This window comes from Lontra canadensis, unplaced genomic scaffold, assembly GCF_010015895.1.
Source record: "Lontra canadensis isolate GAN:19392208 unplaced genomic scaffold, GSC_riverotter_1.0 scaffold244, whole genome shotgun sequence".
Lineage (NCBI taxonomy): Eukaryota > Metazoa > Chordata > Mammalia > Carnivora > Mustelidae > Lontra > Lontra canadensis.
The window spans coordinates 107787-127837 of NW_022631238.1; the positions used below are offsets into that span (position 1 = coordinate 107787).

The 20051-nt window shown below is 37.0% G+C and overlaps 1 protein-coding gene across 3 annotated transcripts in view; it reads right to left on the minus strand.

The window, feature by feature from the left end:
* Window positions 1-19785, minus strand: part of MAGED1 (MAGE family member D1) — a 55627-nt gene extending 35842 nt beyond the window's left edge. Inside the window, exons 1-2 of one of the 3 annotated variants that reach the window (XM_032849732.1) lie at window positions 19709-19780; window positions 416-529 (exon numbers count right to left, since the gene is read on the minus strand). In XM_032849732.1, coding sequence (XP_032705623.1) covers window positions 416-506 — 91 coding nt within the window. In that variant the 5' untranslated portion in view covers window positions 507-529; window positions 19709-19780. Of the gene's footprint in view, window positions 1-415; window positions 530-19708 lie in introns of all 3 variants that reach the window. The other 2 variants (XM_032849733.1, XM_032849735.1) reach the window with 2 other exon arrangements.
* Between the last annotated feature and the right edge of the window lie 266 nt (window positions 19786-20051).

Here is a 20051-nt window from a genome sequence, read left to right on the forward strand (position 1 = left end):
GAAATGCAAACAGATAATAAATACATGAAATAGTCCACCTAGAAAAAAAAAAGAAGTGAACATTTTTTGCCCCTACAGTTGCAACAAGAATGATAACACTACTATAATTATTTAGTAAGCCTGTACCAAGCACAAACACTTCACCAAAGTATATTACCTATATTTCACATGAAAACCTTGAGAGATAGGTATTATTATTCAAATAATATAGATGAAGAAACTGAAGCCAGAGAGGAGAAATGATTCACCCAATATTTTAGAGTTAATAAGTAAGGGAACTGAGTGTCAATTCAACTGTGTCTGGCTCCAAAGTTCCTGTGTTTTTCACCATGTCAAGGTGCCCTGCAGGCATTCACCAACCAAAATTCCAAAATTTTCTTAACACTAACAAAACTATAAATTCTCAAGCTCCTACCTGTCTCATTCTCCCGTCTTCGCTCACCTAAGAGAATTTCTTCCTGGATCCCTTTGTCCTTAGCTCCTTCTAAATTCAGTTGGGAGTGCATTTTGGTCTTTCGAGTGGACTATCCTGCAGTTAAAAAGAAAATAAAACTTTGTGGTTAAATCTGGGATACTGACTGTCCCTAAATTCAGTTCTGAAAGGCCAAGGGTAGGTGGTAGAAGAGGGTCTCGTATTTATTAGAATGTCTTGGAAACAGGCATCAATCTTCTGAAAGAGGCACAGAAATACATGTGTTCCTCAGAGGGTGCAGACCTTTTATCCCTTGAGGGATAAAAACTTGGTAAGAGAAACACAATGCAACATTTATCCTCCTCCTAGAAGAAAGCTGTCCCATATTCCAGGAACAAAAAACAACAGAATCCAAAGGATGCAGTGCATTGGACTGGTTAAGCACACAGACTTCAGGACTGGACAAAGCTGGGCTTGAAACCAGTATTACTGGGGCGCCTGGGTGGTTCAGTGGGTTAAGCCTCTGCCTTCGGCCCAGGTCATGATCTGAGAGTCCTGGGGTGGAGCCCCTGCATGGGGGCCTCTCTGCTCAGCAGGGAGCCTGCTTCCCCCTCTCTCTCTGCCTGCTGCTCTGCATACTTGTGATCTCTTTCCCTCTGTCAAACAGATAAAATCTTTTAAAAAAAAACAGTATTACTATTTACTTGCTAGGTGACCCTGGGCAAGTACCTACTCTTCTGAACACTGTATGTTTTGTCTACAAAATAAAGAAAAGAAAACCCAGAAGGTAATGAGAAGTTCTGAGCCTAAACCTAATCTCAAAGAAAATGTAGGAAAGAGCTATAGGAAATTTTCCTACTTCTGGTTATTCCCCACAAGGTTGTTTGGACAAACCCTCATGCTCAAAACAAAGCAAAATCTTGATGAAAAAGAAATAACATCTTCTTAAAAATAAAAATACAGGGGCGCCTGGGTGGCTCAGTGGGTTAAAGCCTCTGCCTTCGGCTCAGGTCATGATCCCAGGGTCCTGGGATCAAGCCCCGCATCGGACTCTCTGCTCAGCAGGGAGCCTGCTTCCTCCTCTGTCTCTCTGCCTACTTGTGATCTCTGTCTGTCAAATAAATAAATAAAATCTTTAAAAAAAATAAATAAAAATAAAAATAAAAATACAGGACAATAAAAAAAAAAATGGAAGCATCAGGGAAACAGCAGGGGAAAATGGGAATCCAGAGAAATAGATAAGCAGGGAGGCATTTTCTGCCCTGAAGGCATTTGTCCATTCCAAAAAAAATTTTAACTTTCATTTTGGTTGTTTTGAAGGCAAAAGAGACAGATTAAAGTATATAAGTATTAAAGATTAAGATTAAAGTATATACAGAGTAGGAAAACTAATAGGAGACTCTCCCCACAATAATCAGGGACCCCAAAAGTCTACCCTCTCAGGGGGCTGATGAATGGAAGCAGGTCATTCTGCAGCTCTGGCTGAATTACATGACTTGCCCTAGAGATTCTTGAGCCTTGAATTAGATAAAGGAGCAAAACAGCAGGATCAGCTAGTAACAGAAAAGACTTAACACTGAGGTTAGCAAACACAAATTATAAGATCAATATTTTACTACAGATAAAGAAGTAAATAACAAACTTGAAAGTATTTCCAAGCAACAGGAAACTTTAATGGTGTATATCACAATTAAATCTCATCAAACTTTTGGAAGAATAAAATAGTGCCTCAAATGAAAAATCCAAGGTACTGCATTAATCAACAAATTAAGAAAATAATTTGTAAAAATTATTACAGTACAGGACAAGGAGACAAAAAGGTGGAAAATACAGAAAAGAGTATTAAAGTTCCTTTCATTCACTAAACAGGTCAGGGCCTTGTAAAGTGATCACAGCGAATATTAAGAACTACTTTACAAGGCACAAAATATAGAATTTCATTGATAATAAAATTCTTTTCAACCCTTTGTCCATTTCCACAAGCAAAATTGGGCTCCAGACGTGTTTACTTAAAATTAGTGAATGAAATTCCAGAGCCTAACTTTACAAATACAAATCTTCATAATCAACAAAAGGAAACTCAAAGAAAGATGGAGGCTTTGTACTCCCTTCCCTCAAGCTGTGGAGGGGTAGAAACCATCTTGCTTCATACTTATTTCAAATAGTCTAAATTTAAAAGATGTTAAATTGAGAAATTTTAACAAGAATGTCAATCTAGTTCTCTTTTACAATATGGAGACTTATGAATAATCATAACTGCTACCAAATAATTCTATTCTCTGTTAATACAAATCTTTCCTTGGAAGTACTATTTAAAGAAAGACATTTTGTAGCTCTCCCACAACTTTAGAAACTGATGTTTTGTTCTATAAAAATAACCTACTAAAGAAATGTGTAATTCTAACTAGGTATCTTGCTTGTTAACTCATTAACCTGATGTAGTAGACAGAACAGTAGCCTAACAAAGATGTCCTGATCCTGTGAATATGTTACTTTATATGGCAAATGGGACTTTGCATAAGTGATCAAGGATCTTAAAATGAAGAAGTTATCCTGGATTACCCTGGTGGGCTCCATGTAATTACAAGAATCCTTATAAAAAACAGAAGGATCAAAGGATGGAGATATAACAATGGAAGTAGAATGTCAGAGTCAGAGGTGATGAAGATGCTATACTGCTGGACCTGTAGAGAGAAAAAAGGACCATGAACAAAGGATGGCAGGTGATCTCTAGAAGCTGAAAAAAGAAAGGGAAAATATTCTTCCTTAGAGCCTCTGGAGGGAGCTCAAGCCTGCCAACACCTTGATTTTTAGGACTGCTGACCTCCAGTATTGTAAGATAATAAATATATTTATTATTTACATTTGTCATAATTTATTACAGCAGCAACAGGAAGCTAATACAACCTAGCGATCAAGTCGTAATGTCAATCTCTGTATTTGGAAACAGATTAATACTTATAAGATCATTCTGACAAATCAGAAGGAATCACTGGCACTTTCCTCTTCACCTACAGGCATGGATAAACAAATATAAACCTACAATTCTGTAGGACACACTATATAACAAATAATTTGAAAGACTGTATTTCTTTTAAATTAACAGTGTCATGATTCTTTATCACCAGTGAGAAAAATGAAATTCTGACAAGTAACTTGCCTAAGATCAATAAGCAAAGGGCTAGGATTCAAGTCCCTTCGACTGTCAACAAAGTCCAATATTTTTCCACTACATTTTGCTGTCCCTCAAACTGCTTGGAGTATGATAAAGAGAGGGTAGAGCATTTTGAATACATTTGAGCACTTGTATTCCTCAAATTATCAACAACTGCACAAAAGAACCCATGTTTGTGAGATTCTCTGCCTTCTTTGCTTTAATTCCATGCCCAAAGTAAGCAACAAGCTGTCTTCTTAGTTTGATTTCCTAAGTATCCCAATATGGGAACTGACATGCTCTGGAAAGAGAACTTGAGTGTTTTGGCCACTAGAAAGTATGTATTCATGTAGGATGGGTGTGTTTTTCTTTCTTTATCTATCTTAGTCTCAGTACATTAATTTGTATATATTTGTTTATCACCCAAGTTGCATATCAGCATTTCAAAAATGCTGAACACCAAATCCTGGACTGCAGTCAATTAACTGAAATACCACTACCCTACAGGCTCTTTTATTAAGTTGCTGGAATTTCCAAGTAAAGGTGATTTCCTTTCTTTGATAACTTCAGATGTATTTACATATCAAACACCACTAGTTAGAGCATGAAGCCTCAGAAATGCTTCAGTGAAAATAGTTTTAGAAAAGAAATTCTATTTTATTTTACACAGAATGATATCAATATTTGGAGGTACAAGGACTGAAAGGGGAAAAATTAGAATTATTCACAAATTACACTAACAAGCTAAAAACACTTTGTGATAATTCAATGAGCAGTATAGTTATGATTTACATACTTTTAAGTATGTTTTATATAAAGTTTATATAAAAACTCAACAAAACCTATAAACCACAATTGGACCTAGAAAGAGATAAGCAATGTGAACAGATCTAAAAACAATGCACCAGAATCAAGCAGTCCCATACACCAGTCACAATCAATTACAAAATATAATTTAAAAGTATCAGCAAGAACAAAAAAACTTATCAGGTACACAGAAATATGTCTAACAAAATATGCATGAGACACTTTATGGAGAAAAGGAACAAGTTCTAATCAAAATTTCAATGTTTCTTACAGACCATGTTAAGCTTACCTTAAAATTCACATGGAAAAGTAAGGGTAAAAAATGTATTTTTGAGGAAGAGTAATAAGAAAGCTGTCTTTCCCTACTAAATATTAAGATGCATTACAAAGCTATAGTAATTAACAATGCAGGACTAGTAAGAGATACAAATAGACCAATGGAACAGAATAGAAAGCCTAAAAGCAGACATTTACATCTATTACAACTTGGTATATGATAGAGACAACATTATAAATCTGTGGAGAAAGAACAGACTATTCAGTAAATAGTTCTGGAACAACAGATAAATCATTCAGAAAAAAAATGTAAGTTTTTTACATCATATAATACACAAAAATAAATTACAACTGGAAACTAATCATGAAAAGAAATTTACAAAAATTTTACAGGGGAATATAGTAGAATACCTTTATGAAATCAAGGTAAGAAAGAATTCCTTGAGAATCCCCCTCCTTGAAAAATAAGCTTATCTACACCCTTCAGTTATTTTTAGAAAACCCCTTCATCTAGCCATAGATGAGACAGTTTTCTCATAAGCCTGCTGATTCTTCCACACCCCTGGTCCTAACATTCCCAACTACTAAAACACAGCACGCTGGTATGCCAAACCTGTGCATAACATACCATTCAAGCAATATCTGTGAGATGGACATCTTCAGGTGGGTTGCCATGTAATACAGAGCAGAGCACAACATGTAAAAGCTAGCAGGGTTGATGCAGTATCCAACCAATAATAAAGAAAGATGGCATGTTTTCTAGAATATCTTTGCCTTGCAAGTATGTGAGGGGCTGTAGTCAAGGCATTAAACAGCTTGACACAAACAATAGCCAACGGATGAAAGGATGTCAAGTGAAGAGCTACAATAAACATGCCACTGTCTTCAATGACATACCTTGAAAATGCAAATTCTCAACATGTATAGAGAAAGCAAAAATAATAATAGTAGCAAAAAGTAAACAGTGAACTAAAACATGAACTAAGCATCTTCTAAGTATAAATATGCTAATATATTAATTTTTGTGAAATAACTAAAAAATATAGTCAGGTCCAAAAGGTACATTAAATACTGATTGTAATTCATGTTTGGAATTATTATTCCATTATTTGTTTTAAAGTAAAAAAAATATATGTATGATATTTTGTATCTTCATATAGAACATTTTGTCAATTTTCTGAAAGTTAATAAAGTCCTAATTTTTAATCACTACAAGTGTACTTCTGTAAAACCTTGAAACTCTGGGAAAGAAATAAACAAGCTAGGACCCTCCTGGCCCTGTGCAAGTACTCCCTAAAGGACAAATTCTGGGAAAGAAAGGAACAAGGAGGGAGCTGGATAAGGATAGTTGTTCAAGGACCCTCCAAAGACACAGGATCATCTAAGCCACTATACTAGTCTTTAAATTCTGCCATCCACAGATGCTGATTATTAACTTCCTGGTTCTGATTCTTCACCCTTGAGTCTGAAAAAGACAAAACTGACTCAGAGCCCCCCCTACAGAACTCTTGGCTAATTGCTAAAATCAACTGTTTGCATTGCAGGATAATGATGTAGCCTCTTTCATTCTCAAATGGCCTCAGAGGCTGGGCCAATTCTTGGGCCTTAAGATTCTGGGGAAGATAGGATCAAATGAAGGTTCTCCTGTGGAAGCCTTCTGAAGCAGCTAAATGCAATTGTTTCAGGAGAAATGTGAAATAGTAACCAAGTCCCCCATATCCACAGCAAATCACAAGTCTTGGCTACTCGGAATCATCTCCAAGCCATAGATCTCTGTCCTCAAAACTGTGAAGGAGGGAAAAAAAATCAAGGTATAAATCCACATATATTTCATAGTCAAAACTGGTACAATCCTTGTGGTGATCAGGTTTCCATTATCTAATAAAGTTGAAAAGATGCACATACTATTACCAAGTAATCCCTCTGCCAGTTATACATCTTAGAGAAACTCATGCACATACCCAACAGGTGTACAAGAATGTTCTTAGCAGCACTATTCACAACAGCCAAAACCAGAAGGCAATCCAAATATCTATTAACAGTAAAATGTATAAATAGGTGTATATGTGCACATGTGTCTATACACACAGGCACAAAAGTAATTACCATAAAAGTCAAGTCAGGATAAATGGTTACCTCTGGAAGAGAGAGAGGATTATGAGTGGAGGCTTCCGAATAACTTTCCAATGTTCTATGTTTGGTTCTGGAAGGTTCTTTTATGGGCGTTTACTTTATAATTATTCACTTTAGTGTACATTTACATTTTCCACAACTTTCGGTATTTTTGTTAATATTGCACAATTTTAAAATACTTTTTTAAAAAAGAAAGAATCCAGGGCCTTCCTATAGAATTCCCTTAAAGCATGTGTTCTCAATCTTTCTGAGATGATGAATAATACTATATAAAAAGTATCTACCTCTCTCTAATAGAAGCTATAGATGAACTGGCTAACATATCCATCTGCAGTAGGATTTCTGGAAACACACACATGGGCAAGCCAGGGTCCTAAGAGCAGTACCATTTCCCTTGAAGTTTCTAAGGGCAGTTAAGTCCCTCCAAAGATAGAAACCAATATAGAATGCTCTTAGCTCCCTGACATTCAAGATTTTACCACAAGTCCTTTCTTGGCCCTAACCCTGGTTATTGCCCCCGTCCCCAAAAAAAGGGCAAAGACAGAGACAAAGACAAAACTGAGACAAACAAAGCCAGGGCCATCCAAGGAAATCTGCTGCTAAACTGGTTAAGGGCAAGAACTCATGTGAGCCATTGCTGCTTTCATTCCTTAAATCATCTCCCTGCTGTGAAAATCTCTGCTCCTTTGAATTTCAGTGCCATCTGTCTCACAGCTATACTCACCCCTTTCACAAAATACAACATCTTCCTCATCTTCCTCTCCACTCTTTATCACCTTTAATCTTCCACAGTATCTTTGATGACCCCATGGCTAACTTGTCCATCACCCCAGCTTCACCATCCTCTGACCTCCTCTACTCCAACAACTCACTGATCATCCAGAACTACTTATCCTCTGAAATGTTAAACTCCTATAATCTACTCCACAATTTCTTTTCTGCCATATCACCTTGCTACTTCTACTTTTTAACCTTTGAAATTTCTATACAACTTCTCCCACAACCACACATATATTCACACAGCTTCTCTTTCTCTGGATCCACAGGATCTTCCTGAGAATATACTTTTCCCTGGTGAGACTAGATCCCTGATGAGACTAGAACCTGAACAAATCTCATCAGTAATCTCAACAATTTATTAGCCCCTCAAACCTTCCACCCCCCCACAATCATCATGACCACATTCACAGTCTAAAATCAAACCCAATGTTTGCCTTCTTTACACCTACTTTTTGGCAGCTGAACACCTAGAAAAAAAGACAAAACTACAAACACTTCATTCCCAACCTAGATAGGTGTTCATTACTGCCCATCAATCTTCTTTCACTTCCTAGAAGAATGCAAAGTTTCCTCTTCTTTCCTCTAGCCCCTGGCCATCTCCTCTTACAGTCCAGAATGGCCTTACTACCTTATTCATATAGAATATAGGGGCACAAAGAAAGAAACTCTCCCTATTTCTTGCTTTTCCAAAACCATAAAAATTAAAAACATCCCTTTCTGACTCTCCTTAACACCAGTGTCAGAAGTGACGCCCCTTGTCTTGTTCATGGCCAGTACTTCATACGTTCTCTACACATCTTTTCCACATTTTGCTTCACCAGTTATCCCCTTTCTCTATTATTTTCAACCTCTGTTTTTATCAGCTCCTCTACTGCAGAACACATAAACATGTTCATATCACTCATCCTAAAAATATACATGTACCACCAATTATCTATTTCACTTTTCACAGACAAGATCTTTGACATGAAAGTCTACACTCATTCCATGAACACTTTCACCAATTATATTATTAGTCCTCTGCACATTAGTCTTCACTAACACTGATCCATACATATTCACTACTCTTGTTTCCTCTAAATCTCTAATGTAACAGGACCCTCAGTCTACATCTTATATAACCATGTATAGGAATTTCACTTTTATATTTTAAAAAGTTTAAAACAAACAAAAAAGTTTAAGACAGTAGTCTCAAAAAACAAACACAATACATGTTCATTAGTATACAACAGTGCCTGGCACACACAAACACATACAAGAAGATAAGTATCTTCAATTATCATTCCATTCTCCCAGACATAACTGCCAAGGCTACATTCCAACCTCCGGGAGAATCTGAGCAATCATCTCACTCCTTATCATATCCTTAAATCCCAGGAAGAAGAGGAATTCTCAGATTACTCAAGGATACACAATTGGGCTTCAGTGCCAACTAGTGGAGCTTTGAAGCAAAAGTACACAATAAATAAAAGTTCTCACGGGGTCTGTTAAAGAAAAAATTATCCTGACACTTGTTAAAATGGTAAGATTAAAAGGACTATTGCGATAGGTGTCAAGACTATTGCAATAGGGAAAAGAAAATGGATTCTACTCTGAATACAGTAAAGACAGCTGGGAATCTACAGCCAAGGAGTAGATTTGGGTGGGGATGGTGGGGGAGGGGCTTAAAACATCAAGATTCTTGATTAAAATATCAAGAAGAGGGGAATTCTTGTTAAAGAGACTTAGAATTCTTGTTGAAGGCAGACCTGGATGATCACATATCAAGGGGGTGGGGAGGCAATCTCATTAAGTTGATTCAGCAAGGATTCTTTCAAAACCTGGACCAAAGAGGCCAAAGACAACATCCAAAGATGGTATCTAGTTGAAAAAGAGGGCTCCAAGGAGAATGACTCACATTTGGTCAAGGTGGGAGTGTTTGTTAGCCCTTTTCCACTTTTCGGCTGTCCTTGGGCAATGTTTCTTCACAGAAATATTCTCTATTTTAGACCTGTTGCAATGAGACTGCCCCTGCATATATATGCACATAAAGAATTATAGACTTGCAACACTATGTACATGTGTATGCACATATCTATCTTATATACATATTATACCCATATATATTATACATATATATAAAATGTCATGTTACACTGCACCATATGTTTGTATATCTATTATGTATTATAATAAATTATAACAGATGTAATACACAAACACGACTCTCCCACCCACACAGGCTGCAGTGTAACATGGCATTCTCTCTCTCTCCCGGACCGTTACACCTCTCTCATCTGCCTCCTACTGTCCCACGCCCATCAGTCCACCCAGTGTATCATCAGTATATCACAAAGAGAACTGTGTATCTCATCCACTTAGGACAATTCCATTATTTCTTCCTCACAGGCGTCAGAGTGAAATCCTAGTTCTCTCACCTGACTTTTGGGGTTCTCAACTTCCTAGCCCCTAAGTCTCCAGTTTCAGTTCTCCTCCTCTACATAAAACTTATGTTCCAGTTATAACCAAATACATGTATGTCTTTCTTTGAATATATCAAGATCCCTCCTCCACAATTCTTCCAGTTTCCTCTGACTGGAACACCCTTCAAAGCTCTTAAACCTTCATACTTTCTCTATTCATCCAATATCAAACATTATCTTTCTTTCCAAAGCCATTGCAGATGCCCTTTCTGTGTTCCCCCACAGCCTATCACTTGCTCCACTTGCCTATACTCACCATAGTACTCATCATACTCTTTATAGACACTGTCTGTTCATTTACTCATACCCATTATAAGTATCTTCATTAAGAACAAGAAACCAGTCAGTTTTACTTTTACATCCTCTGTACCCAGCCTAAGATCAGATACAAGGTAGTGTGTTATATAAATTTTTACTGAATGAATGACTACATAAATAAATGAAAGCCATGCTTAGCTTAATTTTCAATGGAATGCTGGTGGAGTCATTCACTTGTATTCAAAATAGTGAGGAAAAAGGCACAACAAAAGGTCAAGTAGGATGACTAGGAAAATAGTAATAATCCCCTGAGCACTCACATCTTGCTTTCTAAGTACCAATCCCTACTGAAGGAATACATGCCTCCTTGCAAAATGGCTGATTCTAGGACTGGGGCAGGGAATGTACATAATGAGCCTAAAATACCTTGTGTCAGAAAGCAAGGAAGGGCTAAGTGGGTGAAGAGTGTTAAAGAGGGCACTTGTTGTGATGTGATGAGCACTGTATGTTATATGTTAAGTGATGAATCATTGAATTCTACTCCAGAAACCAATATTGCACTGTATGTTAACTAACTAAAATTTAAGCTAAAAAAAAAAAAGCAAGGAAGGCAAGAGCTAATGATATCATGTAAAGGATACAGGAGCAAAATAGAAAAGTCTAATTTCTAAAATGACAGTTTGAGCATCAAAAATCAATCACAGTGGATACATACAATAAAACACATAAAAATCCATGAATTCCTAATAATATTAAAGAAAACAATGAAAGTCTCTAGGAAACCAACCCTTACTCTAACAAGTAAAAAAAAGGAAAAAAAGGGCATTCACCTTGACTTTCTTTTTATAAGTTATATTTTGGAACAAAAAAAGAGTTGATTAAAAAAAGCCTTTTTATATAATAATTTCAGCTAATAAACGCAGAAGGATTGATTAAATTAGACCACTTTCTTTCAACTACTACTGAAATTATGAATTTAGACAATTATCTTCAATGACTGCTAAAATCAACAGGAGAAAGTTTGGTAGGATATACTACAATGGAGAGATCAGGCTGACAAAACCTGAAAACACAAATCAATCCCAGAATCAGTTAAAAAGTTAAACCAGATATGATGAAATACAATAGAAAGTGCGTATCACTACCTGCAATGATTTTTTTTCCCTTAAAAAATAAATGAAGGGATGCCTGGGTGGCTCAGTCAATTAAGTATCTGCCTTTGGCTCAGGTCATGATCCCAGCATCCTGGGATCCGAGTCCCACAGCAGGTTCCTTGTTCAGGCGGGAGCTTGCTTCTCCCTCCACCTCTCACTCCCCCTACTGTGCTCTCTCTCTGACAAATAAATAAATAAAATCTTTAAAAAAATAATTGAAACTGAATCTAATCAAGCCTCTAGTTCTAAATGCCAGTGAACAGAAACATGCAGATGGGAAAACAAAATGAATACCTCAAGGAAGCAATCATCTAAATCCATTTATTGATAGGATAAATGACTTAGTTTCTCTAATAAATCAATGGTCTTTAAAATGTAGGGGGTGACTACAGATAGTTAGGAAAAAATACTTAAAAGAAAAATATCTAATGTCAATAAACAGTAGCCCTTGGTTAGATATAGATTTAACAAAGCCAACTATAAAAATATATCTTTTTATTAATACTTTTTTAAAAAGATTTATTTATTTATTTCAGAGAGAGAGACAGCACGCATGTACGTGTGAGGGTGGAGGGACTAAGGAAGAGGGAGAGAAAGAATGCTGAGCCCCACACAGGGACCAGGCATGATATCATTTCCTGAGATCATGACCTGAGCCAAAATCAAGAGTCAGACGCTTAACTGACTGAGCCACTCAGGTGCCCCTAAAAAGACATCTTTAAGACAGTCATGGAAATTTGAATATGGACTGGGCATTAGATAATATAAGGAATTACTGTTAATCTTATTAAGTATGATGGTCTTGTGGTTACTTAATAGAATGCACTTAAGAGTTAGAGATGTGGGGCAGTTCAGATGGTTAAGTGTCTGCTTTGGGCTCAGGTCATGATCCCAGCAGCTGGGACCAACCACAGCATCAAGCTTCCTACTTAGCAAGGGAAGTCTGCTTCTCCCTCCCCCTGCTCTTACTTGCTCTCTCACTCTCTCCCTCTCAAATAAATAAATAAGATCTTTAAAAAAAAAAAGCTAGAGATGGATAGTGAGTTATTTACCCATGTAATGATATAACGTCCGGGATTGCTTTAAAATACCCAGTGAAAAAAAGCAGGTGAGGAGAAAAAAATCAAAGGCAACTGGCCAAATGATATTAATTGTTGAAGATGAGAAATGGATACATTCTGGTTTATTTTACTATCCTCTAAATATATTTGAAAATTTCAGTAATAAATGAAAAAAGAAGCCAATGTCAAGGGTTGCAACTGGCTCCTTCCAAACTGGACAGTTTGAGCAACAGAAGAAATGATGACTGTAATGGATTGAAAAGTACTAAATATATAAATAGCCACAAGTTCAGCAAAATAGAGAAAAGGACAACAAAGACATCCCAAAAAATATAAGTATACTTTAATTTAGGTTGGGTGATGGTTTTTTTTTAAAGATTTTATTTATTTATTTGACACAGAGAGAGAGAGAGAGAGATCACACGTAGGCAGAGAGGCAGGCAGAGAGAGGAGGAAGCAGGCTCCCCGCTGAGCAGAAAGCATGATATGGGGCTCAATCCCAGGACCTTGAGATCATGACCCGGGCCGAAGGCAGAGGCCTAACCCACTGAGCCACCCAGGCACCCCGATTGGGTGATGGTTTTAAAAACCAGCTGTAAGACCTATATTTCACATTTTATAATTAACAGTTTCCTCACCAGGATTTCTTCCTCTTTATTATTTGATTTTTACCTTTATTCTTTTTTTTTATTGTGCCGTGGGCTTTATTCTTTTGTGTATGATATCATACACATCATCTTCAGTGATAAGAGCATGGGATTTCATATTACAGAACTATGCATTTGAATATGAACACCCTTTGATGGAGATTCCTTAAGGAATTAAAAATGGAACTACCCTATGACCCTGCAATTGCACTACTGGGTATTTACCCCAAAGGCACAAATGTAGTGAAAAGAAGGACCATATGTACCCCAATGTTCATAGCAGCAATGACCACAATCGTCAAACTGTGGAGGGAACCAAGATGCCCTTCAACAAAAAATGGTTAAAGAAGACACAGTCCATATATACAATGAAATACTATGCCTCCATCAGAAAGGATGAATACCCAACTTTTGTATCAACAGGGACGGGACTGGAGGAGATTATGCTGAGTGAAATAAGTCAAGCAGAGACAGTCAATTACCATATGGTTTCACTTACTTGTGGAGCATAAGGAATAACATGGAGGACATTAGGAGGAGGAAAGGAATAGTGGATTGGGGGAAATTGGAGGGGAGACGAACCATGAAAGACTGTGGACTCTGAGAAACAAACTGAGGGTTTTGGGGGGGCTTGGAAGAGCTTGGAGGTGGGTATTAAGGAGGACACATATTCCATGGAGCACTGGGTGTGGTACATAAACAATGAATCTTGGAACACTGAAAAAATAAAATTAAATTAAAAACAAAAAACAAAAAACAGCCTTTGAAGCTTTATGATTAAATTTCTTAACCAAGTATTAAAAAAAAATTTCTTAACCAAGTATAATTCCTTTCCTTTCATATAAAATGGAAGAATATGTACATCTTTAGTCTTTTTGTTTTGATTAGATATGTATATATTTCCTGATGAAAAATAGATGCTTAGTAAATACTACTTGTCTTTTTTAAAAAACCAGAAATACAGCTATAAAAGGCTAATTGGGGAAAAAAGGAATTTGAAAATGGTTAGGTATTAGATGGTATTAGGAAATTATTCTTAACTTTTCTTGGTAACATAATGGTAATTAAATTATTTACAAAACATCTGTAATATTCGGAGATGAACAATGAGATATTTAGGGGTAAAGTGCCATGATCCACGCTCCTCAAACTGATCTATTAAGTGGTATCTCAATCAAAATGTCAAGAAGCATTTTTGTGAAAACTGACAAGCTGATTCTAAAATACATATGGAAATGCAAAAGACCAAGAATAAGTAGGCATTACTGAAGAAAGAGAACAAAACTGTAGGACTAAATGACTATATATAAGATATATTATAAAATGACATTATGATAGTGGTACTTATACAAGAATAGAGAAATAAACCAAACAGAAAGGAATTCAGAAACAAACCCACATATATAATCTAGTCATTTGATTTATGAAAAACATGACTCTATACAAGGGAAACAATGATCTTTTCAATAAGTGATAATGGGTTGATTGAATGTCCATTTCTTTTTTTTAAAGGTTTATTTATTTAAGAGAGCGAGAGCAAGCATGAGCGGGGGGGAGGGGCAGAAAGAGAGGGAGAAGCAAACTTCCGGCTGAGCAGGAAGCCTGATGTGGGGTAGATCCCAGGACCCTGGGATCATTACCTGACCTGGAATCATGACGCTTAAAGCGACTAAGCTACCCAGGTGCCCCTAAATGCCCATTTTGACATACAAAAAGGGGGTGGCTTTACTCATACTGAAATCATACACAAAATCAATTCAAATAAATTGTGAATACAAATGAAAGATTAAACAATAGCACAACACAGAAAAATGTCTTCAGGACTTTGAGAAATGCAGACTAACAAAACAAGCGCTAGCCATAAAGGGGAAAAACTATGAAACTGAACAATATTAAAATTGAGATATTCAGTTCATCAAAGGACGCCATTAAAAAACTGAGAATGCAAGGAACTGAGATTTGTAATAAACATATCTAACAAAATATCAACATTCTTTTTTTTTAAAGATATTATTTATTTATTTTAGTGAGGGAGAGGGAGAGAGCATGAGCAGGGGGAGGGGCAGAGGGAGAAGCAGACTCCCTGCTGAGCAGGGATTTCCCCATGTGGGGCTTGATCCTAGAACACTGAGATCATGACCTGAGCCAAAAGCAGACACTTAACCATCTGAGCCACCCAGGCGCCCCCAAAATATCAACATTCTTAATATAAAAAGATCTCCTACAAACCAAAAAGATAGTTCAGGAGAAAAAGTCAAAGATTAAACAGGTATTTCATAAAAAGATATCCAGGCTTACAAACATATGAACATATGCACATTTATCATCAGATTTGCAAATTAAAATCACAATAAGATACCATTCATAACCACTAGAATGGCTTTTTTTTTTCACTTCAAAAGCAAAAACAATGACAAGTGCTGACAATATTCTAGAGCAAGTGGAACTGTTAAAGATTTATACTGAGAGTTTTATAGTACAAGCATACCTCAGAGACATTGTGGATTTGGTTCCATACCAGCACAATAAAATAAATGCCACAATAAAGCAAGTAAAATGAATTTTTTGGTTTTTCAGTGCATATAAAAGTTATGTTTACATTGTACTGTAGTTTATTAAGTATGCAATAGCATTGCTTAATAATGTATATACTGTAATTTAAAATATTCTTAAAAATGCCAACCGTCATCTGAACTTTTGGCAAGTCATCACTACTGATCACAGATCACTATCAACAAATACAATAATAATGAAAAAGTTTGAAATATTGCAAGAATTAACAAAATGTAACAGAGAGACATCAAGTGTGCAAATGTTGTTGGAAAAATGGTGCCTATAGATTTGTTTGACTCAGGACAGCCACAAACCTTCAATTTGTAAAAAACAATACCAACAACAAAACAACAACAACAACAACAAAACGGTATCTGCAAAGTGCAACAAAGCAAAGTGCAATAAATCTGTGGAAAACCAGTTGACATTATCTACTAAAGCTAATCATATACATAATCTATAATTCAGCAATTCTACTCTTAGGTATATGCCCAAAATAAATGTGTGCATATATTACCAAAAGACTAGATTGCTCACAGTATTATTTACAGACCAATAATGGAAATAAACAAAATATCCATCTACTATGATATATTCAAACAATGGCATACATAGCAATGAGAATGAAGGAATTACCACTGCACCCAATAATATGGATGAATCTCAAAAACAAAATCTTTTTTATAAAAGGTTTTATTTACTTTTTGAGAGTGAGAGAGAGAGAGAGAGAGAAGCAGACTCCTCGCTGAGCAGAGAGCCCAATGCAGGGCTCAATCCCAGGACCCTGAGATCAAGACCTGAGCCAAAGGCAGACGCTTAACCGACTGAGCCACCCAGGTGCCCCTTAAAAAAATCTTAAGCCAGAGAAGTCAGGCACATACAAAAAATACTATACTATAATATTTTTACAAAGTCCCAAAATAGACAAAATTATTATAATGTGACAGAAGCTAGGATTGTGACTAATGGGAGTTTAGATGCAAATGGTAGGGGACGCATTCAAGGGCCTTCAGATGCTAATCATATTCTATTTCTTAATTTGGATGTTGGTTACACAGGTGTTTACACTGTGAAATGAATGGATGGATGGATGAGTGAGCAAAGGAGTGAACAAGTGAGCTAATATGGCAAAAGTTAACTGTTGAATCTAGGTTCAGAGCATAAAAGTATTCATACTCTTCTTTCAAATTATGCTTGTTAAATTAAAAAATGTTCAAGTAAAAAGAGTCACCATGCCTCTCAGCTCTTAATATTTATAACACGTACCTAATATAATCTGATTTATGAAAGGAAATTTTTAAAATAAAATTTCTATTCCCAGATTGTGTCTTATAAAACAGTAAAATACTCCACATATTTTCTATTTCTCATTAATAAACAGAGAAAGAGAGACAGACATAAAGACAAAGAGAATCTGGCCAGGACTGAGTGTTTCGCAGACCATACCTCCATGAACTCCACCACCAATAGTAAGTTACCATCCAGCTCTGAGTCTTGGTTTTATCATCAGTAAGATGACAATGATAATACTGACCTTAGAGGATGGTTTCGAACATTAAGTGAACAACTATATTTAAAAGGTTGCCTGTACAGACAGATCAAGTACTAAATTCTTCCAATTTAACATACCAACATTTATGGGCAACATATCATGAACACACAGTGATAAGAGCAGTGAAAGAGGTAATTAACTATGCTGTGGGATAGCACACAATGCACCATGGATACACAGACTGAAAGAGAAGTGAGGATGGATATAAAGATGTCTTCCTAGCAGGGTTGGTAAATAACAATATACCTAAATGATAGCAAGAAGTTAGCCAGGATAAAAAGAATATGGGAAATATAAGTGCTTGGATTAGATTATTTCACTATGCAGAGTGCTGCATTAAAGCTATGCAGAAAAGTGACCACAGGCAAAAGGGGTGTGTAGGAAAGCGAGTGAACAAAAAATAGAGACATCAACAAAGATACATCCTGTTTTTCCCACTAATAGCTGTCTAGTTTGTGCCCTCACTTCCTTTAGGTTCTGCTCAAATGTTGCCTTACAGGGAGGCCTTCCTATCCATCCTATTTAAAATAGTACATCCCCTGTCCATCACAACCTATTCATATTTATTATATATTCATTTACTGTCTCTCAACTACAGTTTAATAAACTATTTTCCACTGTTGTATCCTCAGTGCTCAACACTGTCTGACACATAAAGTTATTCAATAAAAAATTCTTGGATGAATAAATGATGGTTGCCCACTGGATTGAAGCCATGCGATTTTTAAATGCCCTGTAATTATGACTTGAATAAAGAATACACAGACATCAGCAATACCCTTCAAAAAAGTTTCTAAGTGTTTTAGTATCAAGAAAATTTCTGCCTCATTTCTTCTAAAAGAACTGAAAATTATACATGGCCCAGAAAAAAAAATAGGATTACCTCTTATTTGGCAAGTATAACACAGTAGTTACAAGAGGAGAAAAATAAATTGCTTGTTCAAGGACATCCTTGATTAGGGGCACCTGGGTGGCTCAGTGGGTTAAGCCTCTGCCTTCAGCTCAGGTCATGATCTCCCGAGTCCTGAGATGGAGCCCCACATCAGGCTCTCTGCTCAGCGGGAAGCCTGTTTCCCCCCTTCTCTCTCTGCCTGTCTCTCTACTTCTGATCTCTCTCTCTCTGTCAAATAAATAAATAAAAAATCTTCAAAATTAGAAAAGGAGATCCTTGATTAAATTCCCTTTTAGAGCCTGAAAAACCCTGACCCTCATCATAAGTTTAATGATCATGATGTCCCTCTCTTGGGTAAAACTGGAATAATAAATTATGATTAACTAATGTTCTCACAAGACGAACTGAACCTGATGAATGGGACAGAAAAATGCATTTCTGCGCCAAATAGAGAATACATGCAAAGTTCCCAGGAAAACTTTGAAAAATCTTCCAGTTTCCTGTTCAATGTTGCTACCAGAGAACAGAAAAGGATTTGCATAATAAATGTAACTCATATGAAAAAATAAATTTGTGATTGGATGTCATATCTGTCAACCAGTCCTATTCCATGAAAAGTTCTAAAGGAGATGGGAAAACTGCCAGTGTCAAGAGCTGACACCAGGTAACAGGCAAAACTCTTGCTCCTTTAAAAAGTGGAGACTGAGTTCTATGCCAATTTTTTAAAATCTATTTATTTGAGAGAGAGAGAGAATGAGAAAGAGTACATGACAGAGAAAAGGTCAGAGGGAGAAGCAGGCTCCCCGCTAAGCAGGGAGCCAGATGCAGGACTCGATCCCAGGACTCCAGGATCATGACCTGAGCTCAAGGCAGTTCTTTAACCAAGTGAGCCACCCAGGCACCCATGTTTGTTTGTTTTTTTTTTTTAATGTCATGAACAGAGGGTTAAAATCAGGGCAGTTTCTGATGTATCATTTTGTTTAGAGTAAAATTTAAAAAAATAATTAACAAGTAAAATAATATTTTTAAGAACAAAAACAGCATTGACCATGAAATTGAAGACATACCTGGTTTTCAGAATTATGTAATTCAATGGCCTCTGTAGGAGGGGAACAAGAGGCATCAGAAGGGAGGGAGAGGAAGGGGCAGGGAGAGGAGCAAAGTACTGGAGTCGAAGGAAAAGGAAGAGCGGGAGAAAGGGGATCCAAAAATTTTAAGGCTAAAAGAGGGTGGGGAACAAGGTGAGAGGTAAGACGTAGGAAAAGAATCTGTGGTAGAGCGGATGACCCAGGCTCAGAAAGATCAGGAACAGGATCTGGGATAACGAGGAGAGGTAAAGAATGACCAGGGATAAAAGGACTATAAGAGAAAAAGGGAAGAGGATGACGGCCTGTCATCTTCAGAAGAGGGGGTTAGATAGGCGACCGGAACCTAAGCGTCAGAAACATCCTTCACACAACGTACTCTGGGGATGAAAACTTCTTTCCGCCCCACGTTGAAGGAAAGTTTTTCCGGGGTGTCTAGGGACTCACTTGGGAAAATTATCACCCTCTTTCTTTACACTCACCTTCCTGAAGAAAGCCGCAACGCAGCGATGGCGTGACCGGAAGTGCTATTTTCCTTCGTTTGGCAGAAGCCTTGCTTCCGCCGCCACGCCCCCTTTGCCAGGCAACTTCCTGTGCCTCTCTAGCAATCCCTTACAATACTTTATCGCCCTGGCCCTCTCACCCTATCAGAAGCTGGATAGTGATGTAAACCCGCTAGGAGGGGGAATCCGTAACCTTTTACAAATCCTAGCTCTAGTCATTCCAAGAACCCATTATTTCAGCCAGCCCCCAAGTACCCAAATTTGTCACTTCGCCTTGTCGATTTAGCCTTTGAATACCTTCCTAACCCTTAGTCCCTTGACT